The sequence below is a fragment of the Lasioglossum baleicum genome, chromosome 9, assembly GCF_051020765.1.
Source record: "Lasioglossum baleicum chromosome 9, iyLasBale1, whole genome shotgun sequence".
NCBI lineage: Eukaryota > Metazoa > Arthropoda > Insecta > Hymenoptera > Halictidae > Lasioglossum > Lasioglossum baleicum.
Window position 1 is genome coordinate 8,954,843 of NC_134937.1, and position 11,871 is coordinate 8,966,713.

General features: G+C 36.7%; 4 protein-coding genes across 6 annotated transcripts; 3 read left to right on the top strand and 1 right to left on the bottom strand.

The window, feature by feature from the left end:
* The first annotated feature begins 502 nt into the window (after positions 1-502).
* On the top strand, positions 503-4,096 carry LOC143212219 (E3 SUMO-protein ligase ZBED1-like). 3 transcript variants are annotated; one of them, XM_076430770.1, is made up of 3 exons: positions 503-804; positions 1,287-1,738; positions 1,871-4,096. In XM_076430770.1, the coding sequence occupies exons 2-3, from the start codon at positions 1,484-1,486 to the stop codon at positions 3,584-3,586; spliced, it is 1,971 nt and encodes a 656-aa protein (XP_076286885.1). In that variant the 5' UTR covers positions 503-804; positions 1,287-1,483; the 3' UTR covers positions 3,587-4,096. The 3 variants fall into 3 exon arrangements, with proteins under 3 accessions (XP_076286885.1, XP_076286887.1, XP_076286886.1); XM_076430772.1 differs by having other exon boundaries at positions 1,439-1,738; XM_076430771.1 differs by lacking the exon at positions 503-804 and having other exon boundaries at positions 812-1,738.
* Positions 4,097-4,313: 217 nt separating this feature from the next.
* Positions 4,314-7,606, top strand: LOC143212210 (kinesin-like protein KIF18A). The gene is made up of 2 exons (XM_076430748.1): positions 4,314-7,064; positions 7,272-7,606. The coding sequence occupies exons 1-2, from the start codon at positions 4,483-4,485 to the stop codon at positions 7,306-7,308; spliced, it is 2,619 nt and encodes an 872-aa protein (XP_076286863.1). The 5' UTR covers positions 4,314-4,482; the 3' UTR covers positions 7,309-7,606.
* Mrps35 (mitochondrial ribosomal protein S35) lies at positions 7,594-9,141 on the bottom strand. The gene is made up of 3 exons (XM_076430860.1): positions 8,854-9,141; positions 8,162-8,784; positions 7,594-8,089 (listed from the first exon to the last, which is right to left on the bottom strand). Exons 1-3 carry the CDS (start codon positions 9,047-9,049, stop codon positions 7,820-7,822), a joined length of 1,089 nt encoding a protein of 362 aa, XP_076286975.1. The 5' UTR covers positions 9,050-9,141; the 3' UTR covers positions 7,594-7,819.
* A 388-nt stretch (positions 9,142-9,529) lies between these two features.
* On the top strand, positions 9,530-11,861 carry Parvin (beta-parvin). The gene is made up of 5 exons (XM_076430858.1): positions 9,530-9,963; positions 10,200-10,463; positions 10,564-10,958; positions 11,227-11,470; positions 11,581-11,861. Exons 1-5 carry the CDS (start codon positions 9,846-9,848, stop codon positions 11,655-11,657), a joined length of 1,098 nt encoding a protein of 365 aa, XP_076286973.1. The 5' UTR covers positions 9,530-9,845; the 3' UTR covers positions 11,658-11,861.
* Positions 11,862-11,871: the final 10 nt, after the last annotated feature.

Sequence of the window (11,871 nt, forward strand, 5' to 3'; positions counted from 1 at the left end):
CATTGATTCTACCGAATGATATAATTTCCAATAAATGAAATATTACATAGTATGTAACATATTTAAATGTAACCCATTTTTTTCATTTAAATAATTTAATATATTAAATATATGTAGGTATAAAAGGTTCTGTTCCATGCTAAACATGTGACAATGCTCTGTCTCTGTCTGTACCTTATACAATTATACATTATTATAGATCATATACAGTGACTCGAATTAATATTCGCGGACGCTCTAAAAAAGATATATGAACATTTTTGGGAAGCTAGAGCAATTATAGTGTACTACGGAATGTGAAAAGAAATTTTTTCAAAAATTGCAATTGATCGGAATTGTAGAAAAAATACTAAAAGTTGCAATTTACAACTTTTTTATACGAGCCTGTATTGAAAATTTAACAAATACGTTTTATACATCACTGTGAAAAATCACCGTGATTGGTGATCGATCGTGATTGACGAATGATCCAAAAGTAGCAGTTCACGCCATCCCTACTTCTGATTGGCGGAGAGCATAACTGTTCTTCGCGCAAGTCACAGAGCCATAACCTGAGAAAATTGAGAGTTCCATCGCATTTTTATCGAATTTAATAGATTTGCAAGACGTTTTTCAAACTATCATTTGCATTTCCTATAATTGTTAAGTAATACATACATTGGTATTTTGTAAAACTTTATACATAGCATAGGTATACGTACATAAACATAAAAGAAATTGTCTGCACTTTTATACCATTTAAATAAATATTACGATTTCGAAATCGAGAGGAAGATTTTTTTCTTTTTTAAAGACTGAAATAAGGTACGCAAAAGAAAATCAAATATTTTTTATTTATTTTTTAATTAAATGAAGTAAATTTACATACAGAAAAGGTAACTTAATTTTAGATTTACTTTATATGCAGATATTTTGATGCAAGCTAATCGATATATTTGAAAAAAAGAACTAAGTAAATCGAGATAAAGAATTAGAATGACAGTGAGCAAATTCACTCTAAATTTAAAAAAAAAAACACAATCACGGCGTGAATGAAGTTAAAATCATGACCGTGATCGTGATCCTGCGATCACTGTGATAAATCACGATTAGTGATTTTACCCGCCACCACTAATAAGTAGATACTTAGATACTAAGGATGGCATAAACTGTTTTATATTAACGACATCAAAACAAAATTGCGTGTTACATTGCATTTTTATCAAAATTCTTAGATTTATAAGATGTTTCTCAAACTACCATTTGCGTTTCCTAGAATTGTTAAGTAATACATTGGTATTTTGTAGAACTTTATATATAGCATATACATACACAGACATAAAATCTGCACTTTCTTACTGAAAATTTCATCGAAGTCTGTTAACGATGCAATGAGCTACAAATGTGTAATGATGATCGCATAAAGGACTTTCATGACAGTGAGCCAATATCACTTCAGATAATTTAAACAAGGGGAGAGAAGATTTCTCCAGTTCCACACAATATGCGATCACATATAAAGACTGAAGATCTGGAGCCAAGCTCAAATTCATTTGGGCGTCTTAGAAGCAGCATCAGATGTAAAATGCAAACACGATGTAGTGATGTGTGGAATTTCTTTACTCCAGCGAATAGTGGATATGCTATTTGCAATGTATGCAAAAAGAAATTGTCATACAAAACAACCACATCAAATTTAAAGAAACATATGGGTGCTGTTCATCCTACAATTTCATTAGTATGGAGAAGAGCACATCAGGTAGGCTTAACTAGGATAGAATATTTTGTATTAATACATGCAAACTAATATAATATAAAATAAAAAATGTAACAAAAGTATTTATTCTTGTTTGCACATATTAATACATTAATGTTTCCACTTTTCTTTCAGTTGCAACCACCACAACCCTCAACAATTAGTCCGGATAATCCAAGTCCACTAGCACAACCTGGTCCGAGTAGATCATCACCATCACCGTCACTACCACCATCAATTCCAGACCGCGAAGGTTATCCTGCAAATTTACCACAAACAAGTGAACAGCAAATAACATCATTTATACCCACAAGAATAACAGCAGTAAGCCATAAAGAAGTTGACGAAAAATTATTAAATCTATTTATAAAGGATTTGCATCCGTTTAGTATAGTCGAAGACAAAGGAATGCGTGGATTTGTAGAAGCATTAAATCCAAAGTACAAATTACCGAATAGACATTATATTTCCAATGAGTTAATTCCGTCTCTTTTCGAAGAGTGTAGAAATCATTGTAAAGAAAAGATACGAACTGCTATTCAGATTTGCTTAACAACGAATACATGGACATCGCAAAATACAGAAAATTTCATAGCCATTACCGCACATTTTGTAAACAATTTCAAATTAGAGTCAATTCTCTTGAACTGCATAGAAATGTCCGATTCGGATACAAGTGAAAGCATTGCGAACATGTTAAAACAAACATGTGAAGAATGGGAAATTTTAAATAAAGTTAATTTCGCAATTACTGATAATTCTGCGAATATAAGAAACGCTATCACAAACTTTTGTAATTGGGAACATATACCTTGTTTTGCTCATAGCTTAAATTTAATAGTAAAATCTAGTTTGCAAATTAATAGTATAAACTCACTTCTAAATAATGTCAGGACGATAGTAAAATATTTTAAGAGAAGCACTGTAGCTGCTCACAAACTAAGAGCGTACCAAATTATGTCGGGGAAAGATGTCCAAGGATTAATTCACGATGTACCGACTAGGTGGACTTCTACCTATAATATGATCGACAGATTTATTTTATTAGAGGAACCGCTGAAAACAACCATAGGAATTCTGAATAAAAATTTACCATACATTTCGCACAGGGAGTGGGAAACGCTACACGAACTAGCAGTAATATTAAAGCCGATCGAATCGGCAACAAAAATAATCAGTGGTGAAAAATGCCCCACTGCATCAATTATAATTCCATTAATTTCAGGCATGCGAAAGATTTGTCGACAACTGAAACAAAACGATTTTGGAATAGGAACACACCAAATAATAACACATATAGAGCAAGGAATAGTAGATAGATTTACAGACGTAGAGAACAATATAATAGTTCAACTTTACACGTTGTTGGATCCGAGATTTAAAGATGCTCTAATTCCAGTAGAGAAAGTGGAAATATTAAAGTTAAAAATTATAGACCTTTTAAATGATAACGCTAACAGAAATGCTCACATATTGAATGAGACAGACACACGAATGTTAGATACACACAATAGTACAGATAATTTATCGGTATGGGATGCCTTGGATGAAAATATTAGAAATAGTAGTGCAACGTCGTCAAGTCAAGAACAAACAGTATTATCAGAAATAGAGCAGTATTTAAATATAGAATTTTGTAACAGAACCGCAGATCCACTCATTTGGTGGAAAGATCACCAATTCCAGTTTCCAATGTTAAAACAATTAACAGAGCTATTGCCGTGTATCGTGGCTACCTCGGTACCTTGTGAAAGAATATTTTCCAAAGCAGGATTAATTTTAAATGAACGAAGAAACAGACTGAAGGCAGACAAATTATCCATGGTGATATTTTTACATTATAATAAATAGAATTCATTCTTATATTACTATATATACAGGGTGTTCGACAACAGATAAAAGTCTATAATTTCTGTCTTTAATATTTCTATTTTAAAACAGAATAACTTTGTTCAAGTAGGATCAAATGATTTGACATTTTGTGACAAGTTAGAAAGATTAGTTTAAAAAATAAGTACATGAAGGTCACGTTTAATCATTTTTTCATCTGTGCCTCTAATGAAGATTCATGAAAGATGTATGAATCTTTAGATTTATTATATTATATAAGTGTATTCTTAAAGTATTTCACTATTGTTCTGACATTAATTATATGCATATACAATCAATCGTTTATCACAAATAATGCAAAATAAATTACAGAATGCCTTCAACTTCCAAGTCGTCTTTAAATATCCGGTAACTGGTACCTGTACTTTATTTATATTCTATATTAATTTGTAATAGATTTATATTTATACTTTGTAGAATTATGTATAAAGAAATTTTAAATTAAACTTACGCTTACTATTCGTAATCATTAATATATTCATTATTCCTTATTGTTCCTCATTGTTCCTTTACTTTATGCGATGTACATAATTAGCAATTTTTATAGAAAATATAAAACATGCAGGTTACGTTTCTGAGACTGAGACTTGCGCGAAGGACAGTTATACAGTCCGCCAATCAGAAGCGATCACAAAAATCACGAATCACTGTGATTGGGTAACTGGGTAACGAACGTGATCGAATCACTTGATTGTTGGTATTAATGTTCTTCAGATTGGCAAAACTGCTTTCGAAGAGACAATCGCAGTAACACACGCCAATTTGAATTTCAAAACTTCTCTTGCCGTCAACGGCTACTGGTGAGCACTACTGAGGGTTTGGATGTGAGTTGATGTGAATTCGTGAAGCTTACTATAATGCTTAACAAGAAATACTTGGCGAAATCATTTTCGCCGAATAAACTGAAGAAAGGAGTAAAAAGGCCACTACCGGCAACCGGAACGAAACCGAGTACGAGTGGAAGTACAGCGTTAAACATACAAACCCAACCTGGATCGCAAACAAGTATTAAGGTAATTGTAAGAGTTCGACCGCAGAATGAACGCGAACTGCAAGCTAATTGTAAAGCTGTCGTTAAAGTTGTTGACGACAAAATGCTGATATTTGATCCGAAAGAAGAAGACAATCCATTCTTTTACCATGGCGTTGCGCAGAAAGGTCGAGATTTACTTAGAAAACAGAATAAAGAATTGCAGTTCATTTTTGATAGAATTTTCAACATGCATTCTACCAATAGCGACGTATTTGAAGGAAGTACTAAAGATTTAATTGCTAGCCTTTTAGATGGTAACAATTGTTCTGTATTCGCTTACGGAGCTACGGGTGCTGGTAAAACTCACACGATGCTTGGTAGCAATGAAGATCCTGGCATCACCTATCGAACGGTAGCAGAATTATTTTCTCAAATAGACAAACAAGGCGAGCAACGTGAATTTAATTTAGGTGTGACATATTTAGAAGTGTATAACGAGAATGTACAAGATCTCTTACATAAATCAGGACCTTTACATTTAAGAGATGACGGCAGATACGGCATTATAGTTGCTGGTCTCAAGGTGATTAGTATTCATAGTACCGAAGAATTATTATCTCTCTTAGCAAAAGGTAATAAAAATCGTACTCAACATCCTACCGACGCGAATAAAGAGAGCAGCAGAAGCCACGCTGTGTTTCAAGTTTACATTAACATTAGCAACAAACTGGATGGCCAAGTAAGGCAAGTCAAATTATCTATGATTGATTTGGCTGGATCCGAAAGAGCCTCTGCCACAGGATGTAAAGGAGCCAGGCTCAAAGAAGGTGCAAACATTAATAAATCGTTACTGGCTCTTGGAAATTGTATCAACAATTTGGCAGATGGCGCAAAACATATAACATACAGAGATTCTAAACTGACACGATTATTAAAGGATTCGCTAGGCGGCAATTGTCGAACGATTATGATAGCTAATGTCGCACCCTCCAGTTGGTGTTACGAAGACACTTATAATACTTTACGGTACGCGGACAGAGCAAAGAAAATAAAGACGCATGTAAAGGACAATATTATATCTTGCGAGATGCATGTATCCACGTACATCAAAATGGTGGAGGAACAAAAGAAGGAAATAAATTATTTGAAGCAGAAACTACTAGCCACGGAAAGCGGATTGGTGGATGCATCGACGACGTCTAGAAACACAAAAGTAGATACGGAGATGGAGAACAAACTGATCCAGTTACTGATGAAAAAGAAAGCTTTGAACGAAAAGCTCTTGTCGTTGGAAAGTGCCGATAAAATATTATGTTGTAGAATTCAGTATAAAAAAGCAGCGGATGAGAGACTACATAATCTTACAGCAACTATCGATGATACCACGAATTCAGAAGAGCATAACACTAGCGGCAAGCTGCGGCTAAATAAATCTGCGCAGTACTTCGAACGACAAAGAAATTCCTTGAAAACACAAATGGAGTCGACATGGAAGGAACTGTGCTCTTGCGAAAGAGAATTACAGAAACTGGAAACGGAAATCAAATCGCAAAAAGTTGAAAAACTAGAAAACATAATTGCTTTGAGAACTTGTGAAATAGAGAAGGCTAGATTGCAACAGGAATACGAGCACATGAAGAGAATCAACAATCTTCAGCAATGCGAGATGCAGTCCAGTTATTCAATGACTAAAACTCTGAGTACAACATTGCAAAATTATTACAATACAATGAGAAACAATGGGGCAATAACAGAGGCAATGACGAACGAGTTTAATCAAGTAATTAAGTCGTTGGAAGGTGTGAGAAGCATCAAATGGTCAGACATGGAAACGTACGATTACGAAGAACAGTTCTATGGCATTACTTCTTGTCTTCTTAGTACATCTGATTTGGTAGATCCTCTAAAGGGTAAAGCACCGGCATATATATCATCGGACGATCAAAATCCAGATAGCTGCCCCAAAGATGTCTTAAATGCAACTTTCGACGCATCCACTCCCAATGAAGATAATGTCTTTAATACCCATAATGCAACTATTACTTTACCAGATGATACAAATACGACTTTCAACAAAAGTATAACGAAAACAGATGGAAACACAGAAAGAGAATCTATTAAAGATACTAGCATTCAGAGAAAAGTGGGAAAGCGAGTTCTTGTCGACAAAAATAATGGAGAAGGAACGAAAACACCGATGAAACAACAAAAAAAGATATCCCCGAAAGACAAAAGCACGGTAGCTACAATAGGGATCAAAGATAAAGAGAATAAACACGAGCAAAAGCCACAATCATCAATGAGCGCAAAAAGCATCGCCGCGTTAAATAAATTGAAAGCGGAAAAACTTAAGAAGGATAGCTTCGATATGGATTCAAATTCAGCAGCCTTCAAAGTGATGAGGGGAAAGGAAAGACGCGGATTAATGACAACGCATCCGTACCAGAAGCTAAATGGAAAAACAAAGTAAGTATTAAAACTGATTGGAAGTACAGAAACATCTAGTTGGTGCATCTGTAAAAATATGGAAGTTGAACAGAACCAAACTGCGATAAAAACGAATGTTTGCAAAGATTTACAAGGATAAAATATCTGAGACCTTGCAATAGCAAACGGTGTATTCGTAATTAATTTAAGTAGAAAAATAATAATGGAATGTTTGTATCATTACAGAACCACTCAAGGACCGACTCCAGCTCGATGGTTATAGTGTTGATAGCATAGCGCGGATTGTATATAATTATTTATATTTATGCCAGTAATTAAGCTACATTCAGAACTGGCTAAAGAGTTTTTATGTGTACCGCGATATAAGTGCAAAAGTTACTAGAGTAGAGTTGCCTTGTAGTATTTCTCCAGCTTATAAGACTGCTTTAAGTAACATTAACTTGACAAATGTAATTGCATTTTGCAATGTGATATTTTTTACGATACAAGACTTAATAATTCGCGCAGTGCGTCCCAGCTGCAAGCATGAAATGAATAGAGATAAACGAATTTACGAATTTGAATTTATTTCAAACGGTATAGACTTTTTTTGATGTATGTTGCAAGTACAATAAACAAGCAACTTGCAATAAGATGCGTTATCGATTAACATACGGTAAAAAAAGAGTGAATAAAATTATTGTGTTTATGTTAAATTTTCCATATAACTGTCGTTTTTGTAACAATGAAACTAAAAACTACACTAAAAATTTGTAATATATTTATTAATATACTTATTCTGCATCCTCTTCATATTTCAGATTTAATACATTCTTAACAGCTTCTTTGTACTTTTTAATTGTAAAATGATCTTCTCCTCTGTTGATTAGTTCCGAAACTGCGATCTTGTATTCCGTTGCGTGCGGTATCTCTTCGTAATTAGAATCCGTTGGTGGGTTCGGCCAACAAAATATGGTCACCAAAGTATTTCGGCTCTTACCGGTATCCCAGTCGTAATACTCCATATCTGCTTCAGCTTTTTCACTTTCCCACGGTTCGACTCGCTGGAGCAATGTATAATATGGTTGTCAAAATTTTACATGTCGAATGTTTTACAATGGCAGCCTATGACTTACCCAGGATACGTGGTACAACGCCGTTAGAAGATAGTTGACATAATCCAAATTTTGCTTCTTGGTTGGACATCTGTCAGCAGTTATCGTTAATATATCTGTTTCAGGATTGTATCTGTCTCCTACCAATCTGAACATTTTATCTTTAGCATGAGAATCTAAATGCAGAGAGGATAGCTTCACTCTCAAATTCACAATTCTCGCGAGAGGATCTCTTATCGTAGGAGAGGAATAGCAATAATCAGAGGTGATTATTTCAACGGGGAAATGTTTCTCGCAATCTTCGTCCGTTTCTAAACCCTTCGGCCATTCTGTACAAAATTGTTTTAGTTCTTCGCAGTGTGCTTTCACCGCGGGTGGAGTAAGATGTAAGAAATTTGGAATTTTCATGAGTTCCGCATTCGCGTACTTATCTGGATGTGGGTTTTGATTATGTTTATATCCTTGTCGTACAGGAATTGGTACAGTTGCAGGGTGAAATGTACGAGCAGCGGGCCAAAGCGCTTGCCAATTTTGATCTAATGGCATTATTTCCTCTTTCGGTTGACTCGTTGGTATTAAATCTGACAAATAACTCCTTTTCGTAGATGTTTTCTTCTTTGGTAGTAAGTCTAATACTCGAAACTCTATGGAAGATAAACACCGTGAAAATATGTTCTATTCAGGTTAGAATTCGAATGAAAATGTGACAGTACCTTTGACAGTATTTGTAGTTTTTGTCGCTGTGCAAAACAATGACGTTAATTTTATGACTTTTGTACCTTTCTGAACGATGTTACTTTTAAAATTTCCCGTTAACGATATCATCTTGTCGGTGAATTGATCACTTAACCTCAAATCTGTAAGTACATTGCACAGTATAAACTGGTATAAACAGCGAACTCTGCTCATAGACTTATAGAGATAAATAGACGTGAATAGACGATTGTAGACGATAGACTGCGCGGCCTGTACGAAGCGTTGAAGCCTGCCATGGCGGTCGGGATATAAAGAGTGAGAGAGAACCTGTTGTGGTAGTAATGCGCTCTCTTTCTAATTGACGAGTTGGTGGCGAGAGATTCGCCCAATGAAAGTGGGGAGTGCGTAGGAAGTGAGAGCTGACTGGCTCGCTGCGCCTCCACCAACCAGCCTCAGTAAAGTTAGATTCTCGATAAAATGGGGTACCTTGAGCACCCCACAGAATTTTAAAAAATTGTTATGATTTGACTCTAAAAATTAATGTTTAACATGTGTATTTGTGTATATTTTGTAACTCGTAGGACACGTTCTGGCGTCTTTTTGTCCTGAACAGATTGTTTCGGTACATTCCCGCCAATATAACTGCGTCAGGGCTCTGCTACCTCATCATCCTAATATAGATACGTTTATATGTTTTGGCCGCGCATGGTGCATAGTGAATAGTTGAATAGTTGAATAGTTGAATAGTGATATTTTGCACCGTATCATATCTGACATCTGACCATATTCGAATCGGATGATCGGAACATCGGAACTGATCGAACAGTCGTAAATAGCAGTAAATAGTCAGTCGTAGTCGTAGTGCCTTTAGTCTTACCAGTCTTACGTGGATCGGTGGGTTGTGGTTGTGGATGCATACTCGAGCTCGAGCGTCAAGGCAGTGGGTCAAAAGTTGGTATTTTGAGAGATGACGTTCGAGTAAACTGCGGTTGATCATTCAAGTTTCGTTATGGCTTCACCACGTCCTAAATCACCGCGACCCCCGATTTCTGCAAAGAAAGATGACAAGGAAGAGAGTTTTTGGGACAAAATTGGAACGTTGGGCCGAAAGAAACGCATGAAAGAAGGTACGAAAGTATTCAGTTTCCTCCAAGATCGTCGAGTATGCAATCCTCGTTCGCTATTGTGTTTGGGAGCGGACCTCCTTATATGGCACGAATCGTTCACATTTACGATACGATTTATGCGTAAGCGAAGCTTCAACTAGAAATTGTCAAATTGTATTCGTATACCTTTTAAAACCGAATAACTTTTTCAAAATGGACCCAACAATTAGAGATTTTTTTTTGAAAAATGGTTTCAGTGCAAGAGGTGCAAGAAGAAGGAAAATATGCCATCGATTCGCCAGGGTATGCGGCTAATCCCGAGATGCCGCCGGAAGAGTACGCGCTCGACGAAAACGAGGAACGTTCCATGATAGTACCCAGGTCTATGGATGATTCGAAGCTCAAGGAGCTGATATTCGTGTTGATCGAATGGGTCAACGACGAGTTGGCCGATCAACGGATTATCGTAAAAGATATCGCGGAAGATCTTTACGATGGACAGGTATTACAGAAGCTTTTAGGTACGCTGATGTTTCGAGACTCGACTTCGAGACGATCGTTTCGATCGTGTTCGAATAAGTTGGATAGGGAGAATGTGGATTGATCGAATTGAATTTTCAGAGAAATTGACGGGGCAGAAATTGGATGTTCCCGAGGTGACTCAGTCGGAAGAAGGCCAGAAACAGAAATTGGCGGTTGTTTTATCGACCGCGAACCGCGTGCTTGGTCGTTATCCACCTTACAAATGGAGCGTGGAATCGGTGCACTCGAAAAACATTGTCGCGATTCTGCATTTACTGGTGGGCTTGGCGAGGCAATTTCGTGCCCCGGTTCGATTACCGGAAAGAGTGGCCGCACAAGTTGTCGTCGTACAGAAAAAAGATGGTCAGTTAATCCACAGAACGGTCAGGGAAGAAATTACGTCGACGTACGATGACTTGGGAATGCGTTGCGAGCTCGATGCTTTCGACGCGCTTTTCGACCATGCGCCTGACAAATTGGCCGTCGTCAAAAAAGTATGTCCACGCTCCGTTCACGATCCGTAAAGGGGGTAGTCTCGTTTTCATTTCTCGATAATAGGCCTAGATAAGTATAAGATAAAAGATCAATCTAGGCCGCAGTCGCCCTCAAAAGTCCTATTTTTACTCGGTTTTAATTCGGCAGCGTAATTTGCATCATTCGGAAGCATAAAGCTGCGACAGCTACACGAGAGAACGAGTCTACCCCATTAACGCTTTACGGATCTCTCGTCCAACCGAATTCCAATGTTGTTTCGCCTTCCAGTCGCTGATCAACTTCGCTAACAAACATTTGAGCAAAGTACACTTGGAAGTTACGGATTTGGATACGCAATTTCACGACGGAGTTTTTCTGACTCTCTTGCTCGGGCTTCTCGAAGGATTTTTCGTGCCTCTGGGTAGCTTTCATTTGACTCCGAAAACTCACGATCAAAAAGTGCACAATGTTTCATTCGCTTTCGACATTATGCAAGATATCGGGCTGCCGAAGCCGAAGGCCCGACCCGAAGGTACGTATATGTTTTGTTTAAAATACGACAGAATTTTCCCTATTACCTAATATATACGTTTCCTCTCGGGGATACGTAGCGTATATTGAACGGTTACGCTTTCTTCGCAGATATCGTAAATTTGGATTTGAAATCGACGTTACGAGTTCTGTATAATTTGTTTAGCAAGTACAAAGGCATGAACTGAACCGAACAGAGAACGGAATTAAGAGAGCATCGCAACGCCAAAAGGAATAAACGACTAACACCACGATTGCGAAGTTTACTAATATACTAACCAAAGAGTATATTCGAGACACGGATAAACGTGTCGTTGACACTTGAAATTTGTATACTTATATGTATAAGGAATATGACGCAACGAAGAAATTAATATTATTCTTTACTATAATAGTTGTCGT

Bases quoted from the DNA above. Each gene is read 5' to 3' on its own strand.
- LOC143212219 (XM_076430770.1), top strand. From the start codon at position 1,484: ATGCGATCACATATAAAGACTGAAGATCTGGAGCCAAGCTCAAATTCA. The intron at 1,739-1,870 runs GTAGGCTTAACT...CTTTTCTTTCAG, and splicing joins TATGGAGAAGAGCACATCAG to TTGCAACCACCACAACCCTC.
- LOC143212210 (XM_076430748.1), top strand. From the start codon at position 4,483: ATGCTTAACAAGAAATACTTGGCGAAATCATTTTCGCCGAATAAACTG. The intron at 7,065-7,271 runs GTAAGTATTAAA...GTATCATTACAG, and splicing joins AAGCTAAATGGAAAAACAAA to AACCACTCAAGGACCGACTC.
- Mrps35 (XM_076430860.1), bottom strand. From the start codon at position 9,049: ATGAGCAGAGTTCGCTGTTTATACCAGTTTATACTGTGCAATGTACTT. The intron at 8,785-8,853 runs GTACTGTCACAT...TATCTTCCATAG, and splicing joins AACTACAAATACTGTCAAAG to AGTTTCGAGTATTAGACTTA. The intron at 8,090-8,161 runs GTAAGTCATAGG...ACATTGCTCCAG, and splicing joins CGTTGTACCACGTATCCTGG to CGAGTCGAACCGTGGGAAAG.
- Parvin (XM_076430858.1), top strand. From the start codon at position 9,846: ATGGCTTCACCACGTCCTAAATCACCGCGACCCCCGATTTCTGCAAAG. The intron at 9,964-10,199 runs GTACGAAAGTAT...AAATGGTTTCAG, and splicing joins AAAGAAACGCATGAAAGAAG to TGCAAGAGGTGCAAGAAGAA. The intron at 10,959-11,226 runs GTATGTCCACGC...TTCGCCTTCCAG, and splicing joins AATTGGCCGTCGTCAAAAAA to TCGCTGATCAACTTCGCTAA.